At 41.6% G+C, this 21,514-nt stretch overlaps 1 protein-coding gene across 1 annotated transcript in view; it reads right to left on the bottom strand.

Moving 5' to 3' along the window:
* The window catches only part of MOCOS (molybdenum cofactor sulfurase), a 553,751-nt gene that overhangs the window by 373,760 nt on the left and 158,477 nt on the right, over nt 1-21,514 (bottom strand). The window contains exon 4 of the mRNA XM_089689064.1: nt 693-1,334. Within this exon, the coding sequence (XP_089545190.1) occupies nt 693-1,334 (642 nt within the window). The remainder of the gene's footprint in view (nt 1-692; nt 1,335-21,514) is intronic.

Here is a 21,514-nt window from a genome sequence, read left to right as displayed (position 1 = left end):
GGTAAGTAAAAGCACTCTCCTGTAAATAAAGTATAATGTTAACCCTTTCAAGTGGGGGCACATCCCAACTGCAAGGAATCATTTTCAAATTTCCTGAAGCTTTAAATATATAAAATTGAATGTGTTTTGTTAGGTCTGGTCAATAAGGGCTCGTTCACACAAGAACGTGGTGAGGGAAACCTGCTTTCCATGTGTGTTTTTTGCTCTGCATTCAAACCACACCGGGTGTGCAGTCTGCTGTGGGTATGAAAGTATTCCTAATGACACCCTAAATGCAGATTGCTAATGCAGTGCATTTGCCCGCACCAGATCACATGGTATCTCAGTACCATGTGATCTGGTGCAGTGTGTTTTGACAAATAGTGGACATACTACTTTTGGTGTGATCCAGTGTGATTGATTTGAATGGGTTGAAAATCACAGGTTGTATTCTGTTGACCCCTCTTAGGAGTGACAAGGCTAGGCCTCCATAGATACAGTACAGCGAGGATCACTAGCAAAAATTAAAGCAAACAAAAAAAAAGAAAAGAAAACTAATTCAGCCATCACAACCTGAGGACTGGTAAGGTGCAATATATTACACATTTGTTTTTGGGTTTAGATATGTTTTAAATGTTTTACTGTGCTTTTATATATAAAAAAAATAGTACAGTACATTACAACTGATTAACGTTGAACATATGGGATGTTACCTGCTACTAATTGATTCCTTAGGAATGTAAAAATCTTCCTTTGAAAGATAGGCTGCTGCTGTACCTCCTCCAAAATAATTTTTCCTTAGAAGATGTGCAATTTCATTAGATACAATCAAGGCACCCAAACCGGTTGGAAAACCAAAAATCTTGTAAAATGAAATGGTGACAAAGTCTGGTCGGTAAATTGCCAAATCTAAAGGTGAAGTACTGACAAACGAGGCAGCATCTAGTAAAACAATCCAATTGCCTGGCACTGAGATGGGCTTTATTTTCCCTGATTTGACTTTTTCTATCCAAGAGAGAGGATACTTGGTGCCTGAATGGTTACTTAGTGCAGGATAACAGAAAAGATGTGAAGTGCTGTCATGTTGATTTTCAGTTGTTTTTGTTTCAATCTCTGACAACAGCAGGTCTTCAGGAGTAACCGGAATAGATGGTATATTTAACATTTTCATTGCTCCTCTCATTCCAACCACTGAAGTGTGATTATCGGTAAGGTAACAGAAATGGCTGCCTGCATCATCCGGACTAGCAGGTGTCCAAGGAAAAATATCTGCTACAAGTTTTAGTGCCGCAGTGCTTCCAGATGTAAAGATAACTGTGTAATAGTCAGCAGATGTGTTAAAGTGTTGCAGTATCCTGTACAAGAGAGTTAAAGAATATATTAGCATGTTTTACACAGAATTAAAACAAAAAGAAGAGGACAATTCAACAGATAGCAAACACTCCATCAACAATACAGTTCAACCTTTGTATTTATATCCATGAAAGTAAGGCTAATTAGATGCATCTGTCAATTATGTCTTTTTCCTTAATTATTGAAAAACCCACTTCTTGTTTAACCACTTGCCCTACAGAGGATTTACCCCCCTTCCTGACCAGGCCAATTTTTGCAATATGGCACTGCATTACTTTAACTGACAATTGCGTGGTTATGCAATGCTACACCTAAATGAAACTTATTTCCTTTTTTTCCCCAGAAATAAAGCTTTTTGGTGGTATTTGATTGCCTTTGTGGTTTTTATTTTTTGTGCTATAAACAAAAAAAGACAATTTTGAAAAAAAAACCCAAAAAACTATATTTTTGACTTTTTGCTATAAAACATATCCAGTAAAAAAAGTTTCAAAAATCTAATTTCATCATAAAATTTAGGACAAAATGTATTCTGCTACGTCTTTCCTAAAAAAAATCCCAATAATTGTAAATGAATTGGTTTACGTGAAAGTTATAGTGTCTATATATACACACTGCAATTTTCATTTTTGTTTTTTAATGGCGGCGATCAGCGACTTATAGCGGGACTGTGGCAGGCATTCTGACACTAGGGGGGAACTAACTGCCACTGACATCCCCAGTTACACGATAATAAAAAGCACTGACACTGTACTCAAAAATAATGAAGATCTCCTGTGCTACTATTACGTGATAAATTAGGTGAGTGGGAGCTGCTAGCACCTAACCATATACCATGCGGAAATAAAAACGAACGAAACCAAAATGATGCAACGCTACCCTAATATTAAAATGCTACAATAACATGCTGCAAAAACATACAAAGTGACAAATATATATATATGTGACAAAAAATCAGTGGATTGATCCTCTCTGGGGATCTCAAGTGATCACACCAGGTATAAAAAACTAGGAACCAATACCCCCACTATCCAAAATAGGATCATACACAAAATAAAATAAAACACAAATAAGCGTGACTCCCTAAATAGGGATCAATAAATTCATGCAAATGATGGTGAAAATGAGAACGTGAACCCCTAGCAGGGATTAACAATATCATGCAGATCGTTAAATTAAGCCATATTAAAAGTAAATAGTGACATAAAATGGATCCCTAAATGTGGGATCAAGTAACTACAATCGTGCCAAAAAACACATATACAAAAAGTATATTTATGAGTAAACACATCAAAAAAATTAAGTGAACATATAATAGTCCAAAAACATTAAAAAAAAAAAAAAAAAAACACAACAAAAATGAAAAAATAAATAAAAAAACTTAAAACAACCAAGTCCAAATAGGTGCATATACACCAAAAACTTTCCAATTACTCCTAAGTGCAGGAGATATTGTGGATGTGCATCACCACCGATGGAAATAATCCGTATGTGGTTAAAATGCCCCCTCACCTCCTTGATGCGACCCTCAAAAGGGCCAAAATGCTTTTGTTATTTGAAGCCAGAAATCTTCACTGGTAATGGACACCTGCTCAGGTAGATGATATCTACTTAACTAGGAACAGCCAGGTCTCCTCCAGTATAAAGCAGCCAGCCACCAGCTCAGAGATAGGATAAAGATAAAAAGAAACCATAGTGTAAATCCGTTTTAATAGGGACTCTCGAATCATAGCACAGCCAAATGCCCACTCACATTTATTAAGATTATAACAAGCTGTTCAAAAGACCTCATACTAAAGGTGTACTTACATGGGAACTTACTGGGTGTAGCAAGATGGCGTCCGCGCCGGAAGTACGTCACCACACTCGCGTCCTACGCGTTACGTCATGCTATCACATGACTTTTTCAAGGGCTTGAAAAAGTCACATGATAGCATGACGTAACGCATAGGACACGATCTGCATGATATTGTTGATCCCTGTTAGGGGTTCACATTCTCATTTTCACCATCATTTGCAGGAATTTATTGATCTCTAGGGAGTCACGCTTATTTGTGTTTTATTTTATTTTGTGTATGATCCTATTTTGGATAGTGGGGGTATTGGTTCCTGGTTTTTTATACCAGGTGTGATCACTTTTTCACTTGAGATCCCAGAGAGGATCAATCCACTGATTTATTGGCACGTATATATATTTATATCACTTTATATTGAGATCCCCAGAGAGTATCAATCCTCTGATATTTTTGTTACATATATATATATTTATGTCACTTTGTTTGTTTTTGCCATATTGTATTATTTTATTATTAGGGTAGCGCTGCATCATTTTGGTTTCGTTAACGGACACTGTACTAATGACACTGGGCAGGAAGGGGTTAACATCTGGGGCGATCAAAGGGTTAACTGTGTGCTCTTTTGCTATGTATGCTGTGTGTATTTTACTATGAAAGCATGCTGTTTTGTATTGCTATGCTATGCAGAGCAATACAAAGCAGCATGCTGGTGCTGACAGGTAGAGAGATCTGTGTTGTTTACATACAAACCTCTTCCCTGTCAGTGTTCCTCAGGTGCTGGAAGGGAATATCCAGCCAGGACCCAGTGATCAACAGCTGAAGCCGCCAATTGTGGCGCCCCCCCCCCACCTGAAAATGCAAAATCACATATACTGTATACTCTATATAGCAGTATTGTGAGGATTAACCACTTAGAATTCAAAGTGAGTATAACAAACATGTTTTCCTGCATATACAGACTGATTTTACTGTTTTGGGTTTAGTAACATGTTAATGATGCTTGTGCATTGTGTGGATTTGGTACTTGTCATACAGGAGAAATTAGTTGCACTTAAAGCACAAAAATCCTCAGATATCAGAGTTGGAATATGTCGTCCATCTGCCTGGTGACAAGCACATTTCTTACATTGATTTTACACAGACCTGTCCAATGCCTCTCCCATTTTAAGCACATAATGGACAAATAGGACTGGAAACACTATGGTTTACTCACTGCCCTGGATACGGGTAAATGTGTGCGGCTGTGTTTTTGTCTGTCCAAGAAGGTACCTGATGTTTATATGATAGCTTGAGATGAGCGAATTTTTCAAAAATTCGATTCGCCTGATTCGCCGAATTTTCCGAAAAAATTCGATTCGATTCGAATTTATTCGCTGCGAATTTTACTTATAAAAAGGGTTTCTAGGCTTCAGAGAGCCTTTATATTAGTGCAGAACACTGTACCTTTAATTTAAATGTCCTTGGAGTCTGCTGGGGAAGAGAAATAATACTGTCAGTCAGTATGACATGCAGATGAGTGCCGTCGATCTTAGAATCACCGCACACTTCACTCATTTGGGCAGTCACGGGGCCAAAGAAGAAGAAGGAGAAGAAGAAGAATGAAAAGAAGAGGAAGAAGAAGAATGAAAAGAAGAAGAAGAAGAATGAAAAGAATGAAAAGAAGAATGAAAAGAAGAAGAAGAATGAAAAGAATGAAAATAAGAAGAAGAAGAATGAAAAGAATGAAAAGAAGAATGAAAAGAAGAATGAAAATAAGAAGAAGAATGAAAAGAAGAATGAAAAGAATGAAAAGAAGAATGAAAATAAGAAGAAGAATGAAAAGAAGAATGAAAAGAATGAAAAGAAGAATGAAAATAAGAAGAAGAATGAAAAGAAGAATGAAAAGAATGAAAAGAAGAATGAAAAGAATGAAAAGAAGAATGAAAATAAGAAGAAGAATGAAAAGAATGAAAAGAAGAATGAAAAGAAGAATGAAAAGAAGAAGAAGAATGAAAAGAATGAAAAGAAGAATGAAAAGAAGAAGAAGAATGAAAAGAAGAAGAAGAATGAAAAGAAGAATGAAAAGAAGAATGAAAAGAAGAATGAAAAGAAGAATGAAAAGAAGAAGAATGAAAAGAAGAATGAAAAGAAGAATGAAAAGAATGAAAAGAAGAATGAAAAGAAGAAGAATGAAAAGAAGAATGAAAAGAAGAATGAAAAGAATGAAAAGAAGAATGAAAAGAATGACAAGAACAATGAAAAGAAGAATGAAAAGAAGAAGAATGAAAAGAATGAAAAGAAGAATGAAAATAAGAAGAAGAAGAATGAAAATAAGAATAATTCCAGTAAAGCAAAAAGTGTTTCTGCAGAGTTCCGCTATTTCTGACAGTTCTCTGACAGTTCTTTCACATTTACAGCGATTGAAACATTGTATCTATTTATTTCCGAATAAAAACATCTGTATCCTAAATGGAAACAAATAGATACAATGTTTCAACCGCTGTAAATGTGAAAGAACTGTCAGACAGTTGTCAGAAATAGCGGAGCTCTCTGCAGGGACATTTTTGCCGGCTGTAGAAGGGATGAAAACGGCCGATCAGGAAAAATTCAATTCGACCATCCGAAGTTGGCAAAAATTCGGATTCGATGCGAATCGAATTTTTCCTGAAATTCGAAACGAATTCCACTTCGCCTGATTCGATTCGCTCATCTCTAATGATAGCGCTGGACTGATAGAAGTGAAAAAGGATTCTGATGGATCTACAATAAAGTGATTTTTCCTTCAAAGAAGCAGATCTGTGGTTGAAATAAAGTATGGGTGGACCCTGCTCTGTCCTAGGCTGCTACCTCTCTGACAGCAACATAAGAAGTGCTCACCAGGTGGTAAATTATTGGATGTGTACTGCAGAGTATCTGTTGCAAAAGTTAATCTCACTTGAAGGACTTTTTGGAATGTTTAATGGTTTAATGCATCAAATACAGCTGAATTAGCCATTATGGGACTATACATATCTCAATACTTGGTCCACCATATTTAATATGAGATCTGTGGAGTGTGGTGCTTTATTGTTTTGTATGTTTTTAAGATGTTTTTCCTTAAAGAAGTCGTTTATTATTTTTTGACCATCAGCCTGTTTATCTATTATGAATAAGTATACCGAAAACCCATGAGTCCTGGTAGAACCCATTAACCAATCCTTTTAGTTTGGTTTGCATACAGGTGTCTGATTGGGGATGGCCGGACTATCTTTTTGAGACCTCCCTTTTTTCTGGGAGATTTCTTAGCATTAATATGTACAATGTGCTTCTTTGCTGATGACCTACTGTTGCTTATTTCAAATCCTTGCATAGCCTTTCCAGCACTGTTAAAAGAATTTAATGTCTTCTCTGTGGTTAGTAACTTTAAGGTCAATATGCATAAAACAGAGGCATTGAATGTACACCTAATGGAAGGGTAGGTAAATGCTTTAAAGAAAGACTTTACATTCCACTGGTAAGAGAAAGCCTTTAAATTTTTGGGTGTTTGCTTGACTACGGCAAAGGAGGATCTATATACGCTAAACTACCAACCACTAATCGCCGTAATGCAACAGCAATGAAAACTGTGGGCAAGGCTACAGAATTCATGGTTTGGTAGATATCCTTCTAAGATTTCTGTATAAAATACATTTGGGCTAGTTTTAAACCAAGATTAAAATATGACATGCTTATAAAGAAGAAATAACAAGGAGGACTGGAACTACCAAATTTAGCACTCTGGCATTTCTTATGGCTAGTCTCATACATAGTATACTGTATGTCCCTTAGCCCTTTCACTGTCAGAGCTGTTTTTGCATTTTTTGCACACATTTAAAACAAAACTTTTAGGCCTGAAGATTACACAAAACCCCCACACATTATATATTTTCTGAAAGCAGACACCCTAGAGAATTAAATAGTTACAGTTCCAATTTATGTCTTACAATATTACTGAAAAGGTCTAGGAAATGCAACATTTCAGTAAAAAACACACTAAATGGAATTTTAGGGCAAACAAACCACAATAAATTACAAAAATGTTTGGTAAAATATAAAAGACAAGGTTACTCCGAGTACTTCAGTACGGTATATTTTTCAGTATGTTCATACTTGCGTATCTGTGAGGGTAGGGGTCTATCAGCACACACTTCACTTTTCTGGTCACAGCAAGAAGGGGAGAAGAGCGGACATATGTCTGCTCTCCTCTCTCCCCTCCATCCGCTGGCAACTGGCATGTTGGCCCCGGGCCCGCAGATGTGCAAGCGGAGCCCAGAATACATGGCAGAGCAGCCACCCTGGCAGGCAGTGTCGTATGATTTAAATTATATAATTTAATACACCATAACACCACTCAAAACTGGTTCTTAAATATTCTCCCGTTTCAAAACTCTTAGTATAATATTTAAAATAAACATATTTTCTCTATCTGGCAATGTGAACTGAACTTCTGAACATTTATGTATTGTATTGGGAAGAATTTTACTCCTTGTTCTTTTCTTTTAGGAACTATTTCACATTTATTTCCTAATTCCCAACGTGTTTTGCTATAAACTGTAGCTTCCTCAAGGGATAAAATGTATTAGTGCTAAACTGACCCTTCCAGTTCAACAAAAAATACAGATGAAAGTCTTCTGCAGCTCCCATACTAACCTTTCCATTGGCTGACATGTCTTACTCTGCCGCCTCCTCCATTGTCTTATGCATGCAATGCTTCTATGAGTCTTGGTTGCCTACATGCCCTGCCTCACAATGCGGTTCTATCCACTGACTCGTATATCAGCAGCAGTGACATAAGGCTCGCAGGATGCAACCAGGGCACAGCTGACAATCCCAGAAGAGTGCACTGCTGAGGACACTGACAGAGGCTGCCAAAGAAGTCTCTCTTTATAGAAGGCACTTTAAAATTGTATTTTGTGTTGACTTGACAGGATTGCTTTACATAAAAATCCATTATAATGCAACTGTAAGGTTTTGGGTTATTAAAGTTTGCAGGGCATTTGATGACTAATCTGAGAATTAAATTTAACAGTTCCTTTTTTTCTTTTGCAAGTCACCTACTTATCAAGAGATATAATATGCGATTACCTACTATATAGTCTCCAGTTTACAGGGTGACCTTAACGTACTGCAGAGTTCATAAATCCAAGTTACCAAAGGTGGCATAACATAAGGTGTCAATGCGGTTGAGGTCTACTACAGAGCGAGGTGAGAACAGAGGACCCAAAACTATTAGCGGCTTTTGTAGGTGTAGAGATACACAACCATATAGACAAAATTACTAATATTACGAATATAGTATTAATTTTTGTCACCATGGGGGCAAAAAAGATTGTGTTAGATATAATGAAATATCAAAGAACAATGCAGTTGAAATTTTAGTTAGTACTAAAATTGTAAATGTTTTTGTCCAAAAAGCTTACTAGAGGGAAGCACATTAGGGGAATTTGAACCTCTATCACAACCTCAAATAACCGATGCACTGTTCCATATCCATAGAAAAATAGTTACATGTAAATAAACAACGCAAAGTATACAGAAAGCCTAATAAGCAAGGGTAAATTTAGTGGGGTTTCATTTTACTCACTTTCCTGATGTTTACTGCTATTTTATGCTTCGACTCCACACTGAATCTGATGGATTGTTTACTGAACATGAGTAACCTCTGGGGAATAAATTGCATGCTTGTAAAATAGATTATTAGTCTATTTCTACAGGATCTCCAGGAATTTAAAAGCTTGTGTTTATTGCCCAAAATAAACCCAGTACAAATAAAACTCCATGTATAACATTCGTACTAATTTACTCTAGATTAACAATGCTGGACTGTTGCCTAGAATGCTATATAAAAATGTATAAAATACAAGAGTATAATTTTGTATAAAACAAAAAAATTGAGATACAAATGCTTACGCCTGTTTAACCTTACAAACATGTAACTCAATTGTAAACTCAGGCAAGAATGCTTGTAATTGAGAAAACTATAGATCTTTACCCAAATGTTTTCTTTTCCTCATGTCTATACAGCCTAGAACAGTGTTTCTCTACCTTTTTTCAGTCAAGGCACCCTTTAAAATTATGCACAATCCCGAGGCACCCCACTCTAAAATGTAAAAAAATAAATCAATAGTTGCATATGTGAATGTTGCCGCATATGTATAATGCGGCAACATTCACATATGTAGGATACCCAACGCTGGAGGTGTTTTTTCTTCCAAAGCAAATACACCTTTGTACACTGGTACCGACTAATATTGCAATGTTTCTCTTCTCCTTCACTCAGCGAATATGACCCCCTGTGCTGACGGAGAGGGGCAAACAAGGATGCTATGCAGACACCTGAAATCCTCCATATAAACCAATGACACCATTGGTTGTTAGGACGCCAGCGGCTAGAAGGTTGTAATAGTGCACATTGAAAACCCGTGGCTTTGTGCAACTAAAAGGCAGGCTTGATCCGCCTTCTGGCTTGTGTACAATGTTTGTGAACTTTTTTGGGCATTTTGCTAAGGCACCCCTGAAGACACCTGGAGGCACCCCAGGGTACCTGGGCACCCTGGTTGAAAAAAGGCTGCCACAGACATTGAAGCAAATACATACAAATTAATGCAAAAAACCCCCCAAAAGTTGACTAGTTGTCGATAGAACAATGAGAATTCCTTATTATTTTTCTATAAAACTAGAACACCTTTGTTCAAAGTACATTGTTTATGACAGTCACTGCTTTGCTGAAGCCTAAATTACAATGTTCCTAACACAGTCCCACATCTCTCATGCATTTCCTGAGTCCAGGTTACTTCAGAAAATCAGTGATTAGGATATTGTGGAGTATCAGAAGAACAATAAACATCCAAGAGAACTTACTCAGATGGAGTGCTAATGGAATATGGACCTATGGATTTAAGCTGAATTCACACTGTTGCAGTGCGTTAAAGTGAATAATTCCACCTATTAATATGAACTGCGTAAAGGCAGCCCAAAAAAGGTGCATGCACTATTTTTTTGTAATGCAGTGCATCACAACGCAAGGTAGTGTATTACCATGTGTTATGGTGTGCTGCAGGTGTGTTAGGATGTTATTCAGATTGAACAGCACAACAGAGCACCAACGCTAGTTTTTCACATATTGCAGCAGAGCAAAAATTAAAAAAAAAATAGTGATGCAGTTTAAAGTGCTGGCAAATGAAAATCATTGCCAACTTTTTAACAAAAAAAAAAAACTGCATAGACACCTCAAAAGATCAGTTAAAACATATAGCAGACCCTAAAACATATAGGGCCTCTATTTTTGTTATTTAAAAAAAAAAGTCAGAAGTGAAATACCATTTTTCTGTAACTTTAACCACTTTTTTCCTTTGATATACATCCATTCAAAGACAAGATTAGGGCACCCCAGGCTTTTTAATTAAAGCAATTGGGCAATTTTATTGTTTCACTTTTATTGTTTAAGCATTTAAAAAAAACAAAAAAAAACATGTTTACGTTGGTTCCTTTTCCCTAGTGCAGAGCCCACCCATTCATGTTTTTTTTTTTTTTTTTACGCCCTGTTGCCTATTAGCCAAGAAAATTAGCATTTTTTACTTGACAGATTTCGCTCTCATTGATTTAACTGGAGTACAGTTTCGGCTTCTAAACTTCTTTGAAGTTTGCTGACACCAGTCCAGGAATGCAGCGCTGTCCTCATCCAGGCTGGCTCTTCACCGGCCTTTGGGTCCCTAGTGCTACCATGTGGACTGTGGGAAGCCAGCTGGGACTCTTTGCAGCTTCACAGTGGGATATCTACTGCTCATACATGAGCCGTGCTGCGCATTGTAAATGGTCCAGCGGCCTGCTAGGACCTTTCCCATCACCCTATAGCAGAAATCCTGCTACAGGGCAGCAGGAGTGCACAAAATCACGTATATATATATATGTGATTTTGCATTTCCAGGTAGGGGGCATGCACGGGCCACACGCGCGCCCTACCTGCAGCACCATTCGCTGTCAATCACTGGGTCCTGGCCGGTGATTACTCGCCGGCACATGGTGATTGCCAAGTATTACAGATGGGGGAGAGAACTGTATGTAAACCACACAGATCTCTCCCTGCCCAGTGCCATTAGTACAGTGTCAGTGCTTTTTATTAGCACTGATCACTGTATTGGTGTCACTGTGGATGTCAGTGACACCAAGTCAGTTCTCCCCCAGTGTCAGAATGACCGCTGCAGTCCCGTTATAGGTCGCTGATTGCCACCATTACTAGTAAAAATAAAATTAAAAGAAAAAAATTCCAGTATCTTTACCACCATTTGCAAATGCTATGTTTAAATTTACATAATAAAGCTATGTTATAATTGCAGTTTTTTATATTTTGGACTCTTTATTCTGAAGAAAAATGTAATTTCAGAAGCGTTAAGGGGCGTGGTTGGGGCAGGACTGGGGGCAGGGCTGGGGGATGGGCTGGGGGTGGGTTTGGAGGCGGACCTGGGCAAGGTTGCGTGGGGCAAATGGTGGAGAGTAATGTTTGTGCCTGGCTAGTAGGTCTAGACTCGAAATTTTAAGCCCTGCTTTAGGTAATCCTTTAAAAGTCCATACAGGTTACCAGTTTAGAGTTACACAGTTACATATGCGTGCGGGACTGACATATGATTCACCTTTGCACGTGAACACAAGTTGACGGGGGGTGCTTTAAATTTTTATTTTATTTTTACATTTTTACCCTGTACATTAATTTTTTTAATCAACTTTATTGCTATCACAAGTGATGAAAAACATCCCTTGTGATAGCATGGGCAATCACAGGTCCCCTTTATGAAGAGATCTGGGGTCGATGAGACCCCAGATCTCTGCTTTGGCCCCCAAAGCAGCAGATCATAGAAAAATCAGTATCATCTGCTGCTTCACAAGCCAGCAACGGCTTGTAAAACAAACCAAAACCAGAAGTGACAAAATCCTCGTCGCTTACAGGTTTTTTCATCACAGAAGAGGGGGTGGGAACTTCCGTTCCTTCAACTCTTCCTAGGGAATGCAACTCAACCAGACGGATCATTATCAGGCTCCCTGGCTGGATAGGAGAGCCCAGTAAAGGCAGTAGTGGGAGTGGGGTGGACCCCCTTCCACCATCTGTAAAGAAGTGATTGAGTGGCTATATAGCTACACAAATCACTTCTACATTAAATAAAAACACCCACTGAAAATTTTGATACAGAGATGATATCTGCAGCTGCAGATTTGAGGATGTCATATGATGTCCTATGAGCGGCATGTGGATAAACAAAGTAGAAGTGTTTACACCAGATCTTGTAGACTGATTTGGAACCTGTGCTTGGGAACCATCTTCTGCTTTAAAATAAATTTTTGAGTAAAGAACACTGCAATTTCCATTTTCTAAGCTAAAAGTGAAGAGAATGACAAAGAAGGGGCACAAGGGCACTGACCTGAGGAAAATATACCAAAGAAAAAAAAAAAGTTAAAAAAAAGTTAAAAAAAGTTATTGTTCAACAGAGAGAGGACATTTTAGAGCAGCTCAAAAGGGCAACATAAAAATATGCAATTCATTTAAATAACATGCTTGGGGATTAGGTAAAGCTGTACTTTAAGTAATAATTTTGGGTTTTCAAGCAGAAGAAGAAATACAGCAGTAAAGATCACAATGTATATACTTTAAAACGATAAAGCATGCGCGGCTGGCGGGACGGACATGTCCCGATGAGGCTCCGTCTCCCCATCGGGTGACGGCACCTTAAAGCAGCGGGTCCCGGCCCGCAACACACTCAGGGGGGATCCGATCCCCACGGCAACCATCCCGGGGTCTGATCCGCCCGGGTCTGCAGCGGATCCTCCGCAACAGGTCGGAAGAATTCCGACAGGGGACTGGGTCCCCACTGCGAGCCGTCCATAGGCCCGCCCACCGCTGCACACAGCATACCGCGGCTGAAGTGGGGAGAGAGAGAGCAGGGGGGCTGAGATTAGTATAACAGCCCCCCCCTCTGGCAAAGGGCAAAATGGTCAAAGGGGCACCCCGGCATCAGGTCCCCCCATCGACCAAAACTATTAAAGAGGCCCTGGCAAATGCCTCCGCAAAGATGGCCACCGCCCCAACACGTGGAAGCAAGCAAGCAGCAGGGGCATATGCAGCCCTGCAGGATCCGCAGCCCAGCCATCCCTGCACGTCTGAGGGTGAGTCCGACAATGAAACAGATGTCCCTGCACAAGCCCTGACGCCTGACCTTACACCCCCTGACCTATTATCACGATTTGAAAAAATGCTACACAAAGCTTTGAAGCAAACCTCGGACCGCATCACTGCCACACTTTCTAGGGAAATCCGTGAGCTAGGACAGCGCACTGCGGACCTAGAACAGAGGGTAGATGGTCTTGACGCCTCGCTTCAGACGCTTACGGATGACCTTGATCTCCTGCGTGACAAAAAAAACGCAACATTATTAACACGACTGGAGGACTTTGAAAACCGAGCACGGCGCTCAAACCTACGTATCCGTGGCCTTCCGGAAACGATTGTTGATGTCCAATCAACGATAACAGCTCTGTTCCAAGAGCTTGCTCCAGCTATCCCAATCGACAGATTAGAATTGGATAGAGTTCACAGGGCGTTAGCACCACGACGCGCGGATGGTCCACCACGCGATATTATAGCCAAGCTCCATTTTTTCCGTACCAGGGAGCAACTCCTGCAGGCCGCCCGTAACGCAGAATCTCTACAGTTCCAAGGTCATACCTACCAATTATTCCAAGATCTATGCCCCGCAACTATCTCCAAGCGCAGGGCTATGAAACCCCACCTACAAGTACTCCAACAACACGCTATACAATATAGGTGGAGCTTCCCCTTCGCATTGCGATTCCGATACCAGTCCCGGGATTACACCTGCAAGACTCCAGAGGACCTTTTAGACACCCTACGGATCCTGCAACTACATCCCCCAGCGACGCCTTCAGAAAACGCCAAGCGGAGGTCCACATCTTGCTCGCCGCGGAAGACCCTCCCCACACGTGCAACTGAAGGTCAACTCAATCTTCACAAGCGGGGGCATTTTTCGTCACAGGGCCTACCTTCGCAAGATACCATGGACTGAACAATTTCCCACGTTTATTCTTCTTTTTTCCCTTTTTTTGCCACATACACTGTAAGGTGTACTCGATTGGTTATCACCATGGTGGTTAACACCATTGTTATCCACTCTCCCTCTACCTGTTAAATTTTGGTTGCCCCACTACCTGGGGATTGTTCTACACCCCCCCTCCTGAGCTCCATTGTAGTTTATATTTGGGAGCCTGGGTTTTGGCGGCATGAGATACCACACCCTTGCACCGATGTTGTCTCACTAGCACTACTAGTGCCGTCTGAGTCTAGGATCCCTGATTTTCTTGAATGTTCTTTTTATGTACCTGCTTTTTTCTACCGGGACCTTGCCACCATTTATTAATTACACTGCTGTCATCCTCACGGTCCGCGTACCTGCACACTCCACCCTAGCCCCTGTGTTATTGGTTATTTAATAACACTTGGGCTATTGTTGCTCCCTGGTCCACCCTGATTCAGGGTGTCCTTGGGGAACCCACCTTTTAGGCCACAAATGGCCTTCTACACCCCTTCTCACCCGTTACCTTTCTCATACCGTACCCCTCCTCCTTCCTTCCAACATGACTCCATGACTTCGCACAACACACTTCGTAACGCTCTCATCCCCTGCAGTAATCGTCAGGCTACATCCCGAGTGGGAGTGCCATGCTATACAAACTACTTTGCGCTTTATCCATGGGCTTGTTAAATATCCTTACCCTGAATGTACAGGGTCTCAATATTCCACAGAAACGGAATAAGGCTTTCCGAACCTTTGCTACACTTAAAGCTCACGTGGTCTGTCTACAGGAAACGCATTTCACTCCCAACTCCACTCCTAAGTTTTTTGGTCCTCGATATACTCAGGTCTATACAGCCTCTGCCACCACCAAGTGCAGGGGGGTACTGATAGCCTTCCACCGCACGACACCTTTCACGCTATGCACCGAAATCAAAGACCCGGAGGGTCGTTACCTCCTGTTAGTAGGGCAACTCCTAGATATAGATGTTACCATTGTTGCATATTATGCCCCAAACCAAGACCCCTTACCATTCCTCTCCCACATACTCTCGGTTATAGACCACCAGAAGCGCGGAACTCTAATTGTTAGCGGAGACTCTAACAGTGTAAGATATCCCTTCCTTGACAAATCTCCTCAACCATCCCCCATCCCTGCCTCTAAACAGACCTTCCAGGCCATACTACATCGTTATTCTTTGATAGACACATGGCGGGAACTCAACCCGACTAAACGCCAATACACCTTTTATTCTCATCCCCCCCAGTCATTCTCCAGGATAGACCATATTTTCATTACTACCGCCTCTTCCCCTCGGCTTCTGACCTCTGAAATAATTCCAATCCCTTGGACTGACCATTGCGCCGTACTCATGGCTATGGCCTCATTAGCCCCATCTCCCACTGAGTCCTCTTGGATCATTAACGATAACCTGCTTGCAAACCCAGCTCACTGTTTAGAAATTGAAGCAGCCCTAAAAGACTATTTCACTCTTAACCAATCTCCTGATATATCCCCTCTCCTGTTATGGGAAGCGCATAAACCGGTATTGAGAGGGTTCTGCATTAGCAAAGCATCCTTCTTAAATAAAACCAAAAGGCAACAACGTCTCTTACTGGAGCAAACCTATGATCGTTCCCATCAAACTTTCCAGGCGGCTGCAACGCCCGCCAATCGTGAAGCCTTAGAGCGATCTAGATTGGCTCTAGATCTTTTTCTCGCAGATCAAGCGGAACTCTCTCTCCGTAGATCTAGACATAAATATTATACTAGGGCAAATAAACCCAATACACTCCTGGCCCTCTCACTTCGCAGGCTCGACCAGCTCACTAAACCTATCCGGATTCGCTCCTCCTCTGGCAACCTTACTAGTAACCCAGAACACATTCTACAGACTTTCCATAAACATCTGTCACAGCTTTACTCTTCTTCCACACCTTTTGACCCCGCACAAGCTGATACCCTTCTAACTTCCATTTCCTTCCCGAAACTCACAGAGTGCCAGTTAGCGGCGCTTGAGCGACCTATCTCCCCTACTGAAACCTTAGACGCTATTAAAAATCTAAAATTACGGAAACGCCCAGGACCGGATGGCTTCTCAGCTACTTATTATAGGAAATTTGCTCACCTCCTCACTCCCATCCTAATGCTTTTAACGCTTTACTATCTGGCCAAACCTTCAACCACGAAACAGTGCAAGAGAACATTTCAATGATCCCAAAGCCGAACTCTGATGACACGCAGTGGTCCAATTACAGGCCAATATGTCTCCTTAATATTGACATCAAACTGTTAGCAAAAATCCTGTCTTCGCGTCTTAACTTGTGCATTGGCTCTCTAATTCATAACAACCAAGTGGGCTTTATCCCAACTAGGCAAGCAGGAGATAACATCAGGCGTGCATCTCTTCTAGCAAACTTAGCCAGGTCTCATAATATCCCTGCCTGTTTCCTCTCCCTAGATATTCGGAAAGCATTCGATACAGTCTCATGGCAATACAACTATATTTTGCATCGTTGGGGTTTTGGCCCACACTTCTTAACCTGGATCTTTTTGCTATATCGAGAACCTTCGGCCAGAATTAGGTATCTGGGGCATAGATCAGCTCAGTTCCCGATTTCCAGAGGCACGAGACAGGGCTGTCCTCTGTCCCCCCTGCTCTTTGCCCTGGCTATAGAGCCCCTGGCCCTCTTAATCAGAGCTAACCCGAATGTTAAGGGACTCGAAATAGGGGGCACACATCATAAATTATGTCTCTTTGCGGATGACGTCTTGCTCTTTCTCACATCCCCATTAACTTCCTCCCCTTCCTTACTCCGGCTCCTCGAGACATTTGGCGCGCTTTCGGGTCTAGTAATAAACCCCAATAAATCAACAGCACTCAACATTTCTCTCCCCCCTATAGAGTTGACGCACTTGCAGCAGATTTTACCATTCCCATGGTCACAGTGTCATATCCCTTTCTTGGGAATCAAACGGACTCCTAGGTTATCAGACCTTTACGCAGCTAATTATCTTCCGATGCTTAACCACCTTTCAGCCCTTCTGACCAAATGGTCTTCCCTTCCTCTCGCATGGCTCGGCAGAATAGCAGTTATCAAGATGTCAATCCTCCCAAAAATTCTATATCTGTTTAGAGTCCTCCCTGTCCCAGTACCTCCTCATTACCTCCGCACACTGCAGCGTCGCATCTTTTCCTATGTATGGGGCAATACTCGTCCTCGTATACCTCGCTCCACCCTCTATCGCCCTAAGCTCAGTGGAGGTCTGGGCCTACCCGATATCAGCAAATATTATCAGGCAGCGCATTTAGCCCAGTTACCTAAATACCATGCAACTTTTGAAATCCCTCAATGGGTTGCGCTTGAATCGATAGAATGTGACCCCTTATCTACAGCTAACTTAATCTGGTTGAGGCCGATAGACCGCCGCTCTATAACCAACCCCATCACTTCTCACTTTCTATCCTTATGGGACACACTGAAAACCCGTTATCTTCTCCAATCACCACATAATCCTATGCTCTCATTCCTGCGAAACCCAGCTTTCCCCCCAGCTTGGCAGACACCTATTTTATTTAAAGCCTGGTCCTCTGCTAATTTACTCCGTACACATCATTTCCTACAGAGGAATAAGTTTAAATCCTTTGCCTCGCTGCGGGAAACGCATAGCCTCCCAGCCTCCGAGATATTCCGATACTTGCAGCTACAACACTTTTACGCCCCCTACACCACAATAACCAATCGGCCAGACACCATGTCTTTCTTTGAACGAGCATGCTACAAAGACCCTCATAGACGTGGGCTTATCTCCTGCTTATATTCACTCTTCACTACTTCGATTACCACGTCCCCCCCTCTGTATACCCATAAGTGGGAAGCGGATATGGGTAAGGAATTTGACCCGTCTGAATGGGACCGCATTTGGGCCAACACAAAATCATCCTCGCAGAACATTGTAGCATTGGAAACGAATTATAAAGTCTTAACCCGCTGGTACTTAGTCCCGGCGAGAATCGCAAAATGTACCCCTAATTACTCGCCCAATTGTTTTAGAGGCTGTATGGACCCAGGAACACATTACCATATGTGGTGGGACTGTCCAATAGCCCGAACCTTTTGGGGTGAAATCTTCACCATGATATCTACACTTAGCACTATCACCCTACAACCCGACCCAACAACAGCCCTACTCAATCAATGCCCCCCTGGCATCTCCAATTCGCAATTTAAGCTCATCATGCAAGTTACGACGGCGGCTAAGCAGGTTATAGCAAAATCTTGGAAATCCCCCACCCTGAGTATCACGGCCGTCAAAACTAGAATAACACAAGCCATGATACATGCAAAGGTGGAAGCCACAATTCTTGACACGATTCCTAAATTCTTGCGCATATGGAGCCCCTGAGTAGAGCGCTTCCTCCCTCCTAACTTTGACGAATCACTCCTTCTCCCCTGATTTGTATACTATGCGCTATGGATATAATCAATAGCCCTTTGTACGTAGCACGCAGGGGCTGTTGTAAACTTGTTGAACGCTCATGGAGTCATGGTTGCTGTTCCTCTTCCCCTTTCCCCCCTTCCACCCCTGTCTGACCCCCCCCTTCAAACTTCCCCCTATTTCTTTAATGCACTTGGGAGACATTACTTTGATTGGCTGGAACAATAATGTCTTTTATTGTCAACTTTTATTTACCTGTTTCTGCTAGTAGTATATAGACATTTGTACTGTGATTCTCATTCATTTTTTTTATGTCTTATTGCCACTTCCATGTCTAGTGTACATTAGCAATGTCTCCTTGTTTGTTACATTCTGCTTTATTGTTAATAAAATTGTTTGAACGAGAAAACAATAAAGTTAAAGCTATCTACATCATATATATTGTCAAACAGGGGCAAAACAAGTCACAGAGTAAAGCTTGCTGTGATCCTCTATTCAGTAACACTCTGTATTGTGTGCCAACCACAAATCACAATCCGCAAACCCAAATTGCAGTGGAGAAGCAGTTGTTATGCCAAACAAGAAAAGTATTCACATTGCCATGTTTCAGAGACAAAAGCAAACACATTCACACAGCAGCTGGAGGCATGCAAGTAGCATGATTAGTGCCCAAGGCAGCAATGTAAAGCAGGCCATGCGATAATCTTTTTTTTCGTTCTACCAGTGGGTTGAAGGAAAAAATAATGACTCGATTGCCGCATCCACACACTAAATGGGAATGAGGGAATTACTCCCGCTGAGTTATTGTATTTTGACAGCAGGGACACACTGATCAGTGCTGCAGACTATAGCAAACGGCACTGATCGCTCTGGAAATAAGCAACAGGCTGCTTGCCCAGAACTTGATTGGTAGTTTGCCCTACTTCCTCCCACCAACAGCAGTTTTTGGTTATATTTGGGAAGGATTCTCTCAGGACCTGTCACATACCTGATGAAGGGGTCTTGCGAGACTCTGAAACGTTGCCTTGCTGTAACTATGTGGCCGTTCATTAAAACTTTTGAACCCATATTGGTGATGGTGACATTCTCCCTTGCAGAACGGGAGCAGAATGGTGCTGCAGCTGGGACAATGCTGGATTGGTGAGAGGACACGGGTAAGTGTTTAGGGATGGGGGGAACAATCAGGAGTATTTTTACATTAATGCAGAGAATGCATTAAGGTAAAAAACTAAAAAAAAAATAACACTATTAAAAACAAAAAAAAATAAACACCCCTAATGTTGCTAAGAGGAGTGAGCAGAGCTGAGGATTTGAGTAGGTTCTTGTTTGAAGTCGTCAATTGTTTATGTTTGTTAATAGAAAGTTGGAATATCATATTAGCTCAATTTTATGAGAAGCTGGATACTTGAGATGTTGCTCATAAACAGCATAGATTCCTTTTGATTTTGGAGTGATGATACAGATCAATTTGACCCTTTCACTGCCAGGTCCGTAGGCATCTATAGCACCGCTTCTAGCTGCCAGGTCTGTACACAGTACGGCCCTGCATTCCTCCTCTGCTATAAACTCATGGTCACTTCAGTGATCATGAACTTATAGCAGAAATGTTCAGCAGACTCTGCTGAACAAAAGGATAGCTCTGATCAGAACTATTAACCTAAAATGTGACTCCCACCCCCTCCACCCCAGCCCTGCTTCTCTGCCTTTTCTCTGGTCCCTCCACCTGTCTATGCTGACTTCTAAAGTGCATGCCACCCCCCAACTGTCCCTAACACTGCCTTACCCTGACTACCCCCCCGCACAAAATCAATCCCTCTGTGGCTGCCCTGTAGCTGACATCCTCCCTTCACTGCCTCTCCCGCAGACTTTAAATGCTGCAGGGCAGCCACAGAGGGATCCATGTCTTGGACCAGATGCCCCCCCACTGCTCCAACCCTGCCTTTAGTGCCCCCCATCTCTCCTGCGTCTGGGCGCCCCTCCCTGCAACTGCTAGCAGGCTTTCCCTCCTTCCCCTCCAGCCAACTGCAGCCACTGACAGATCACTGTCAGCTTGGAGAAAGGCGGGATGGTAAACATGTTTACCAGCCCCCTTCCTTTCCTCAATGAATACAGACAGTGATCAGTACTCAATCACTGACAAATAATAAATTGGGTTTACTATCTCAGCTTGTGAATAAAACTTTGATTCATTTTAATCAATAAAATGAGTCTATACAGACTCCTATCTCAATTCATCTTTAGTGTAGCTAAAGCTGTTTAGACCACTGATGACTGTCCCAAGACCCCCCCAATGTAAAAAATATTAAAAACTAGTGTGGCCTGCGTTTGTGCAGGCATAGCAACCCTTTCATTTGACAGGGATGCCGTGCTGGTGTTTCACGCAAAAAGGTGCACACACCTTTTCCTAAATGGTCTTTGACCATGTGGTTCCCGAACCCACATTCGCGCTGTGGGCTGAGATGCACGTCTCGCATGAGCGGCTGTCTTCAGTCCCTTTCTCTGTTTCAAAAAAGAGACTTTAGAGGTCTCTTTAGACCCCTGATGTGTCTCCAAAGCCCCCCCCCAAAAAAAACTAAAGAAATATTAAAAAATAAAAAATGTACCACTACAAAAAAAAGGAAATACAAAAAAAACCCCCCAGTAATGGTAGATTTAGACATGTGTCTAAATATCCCTTGCTTCTTAAGTATGACGGCATCATCACCCTGTCCACTGCCTATTGCAACTTAAGGGGGAACAGTAAAAACGCAGCTCAACTGTGCATTTTTTTCCACAACTGCAAGGCTAAACAAGGCCAAAGGCCTCGTTCATGCGGGGCATACTACAGCAAGTCCATGTCTAGCTGCACAGGGATGCACATGTATTTTGTGTGT

Source organism: Staurois parvus, unplaced genomic scaffold (assembly GCF_062004578.1).
Source record: "Staurois parvus isolate SC_StPar_1 unplaced genomic scaffold, SC_StPar_1.0 ptg000468l, whole genome shotgun sequence".
Taxonomy (NCBI): Eukaryota; Metazoa; Chordata; class Amphibia; order Anura; family Ranidae; genus Staurois; species Staurois parvus.
The sequence above is the reverse complement of the archived record's forward strand: the minus strand, read 5'-3'. Positions and strand labels throughout refer to the sequence as shown.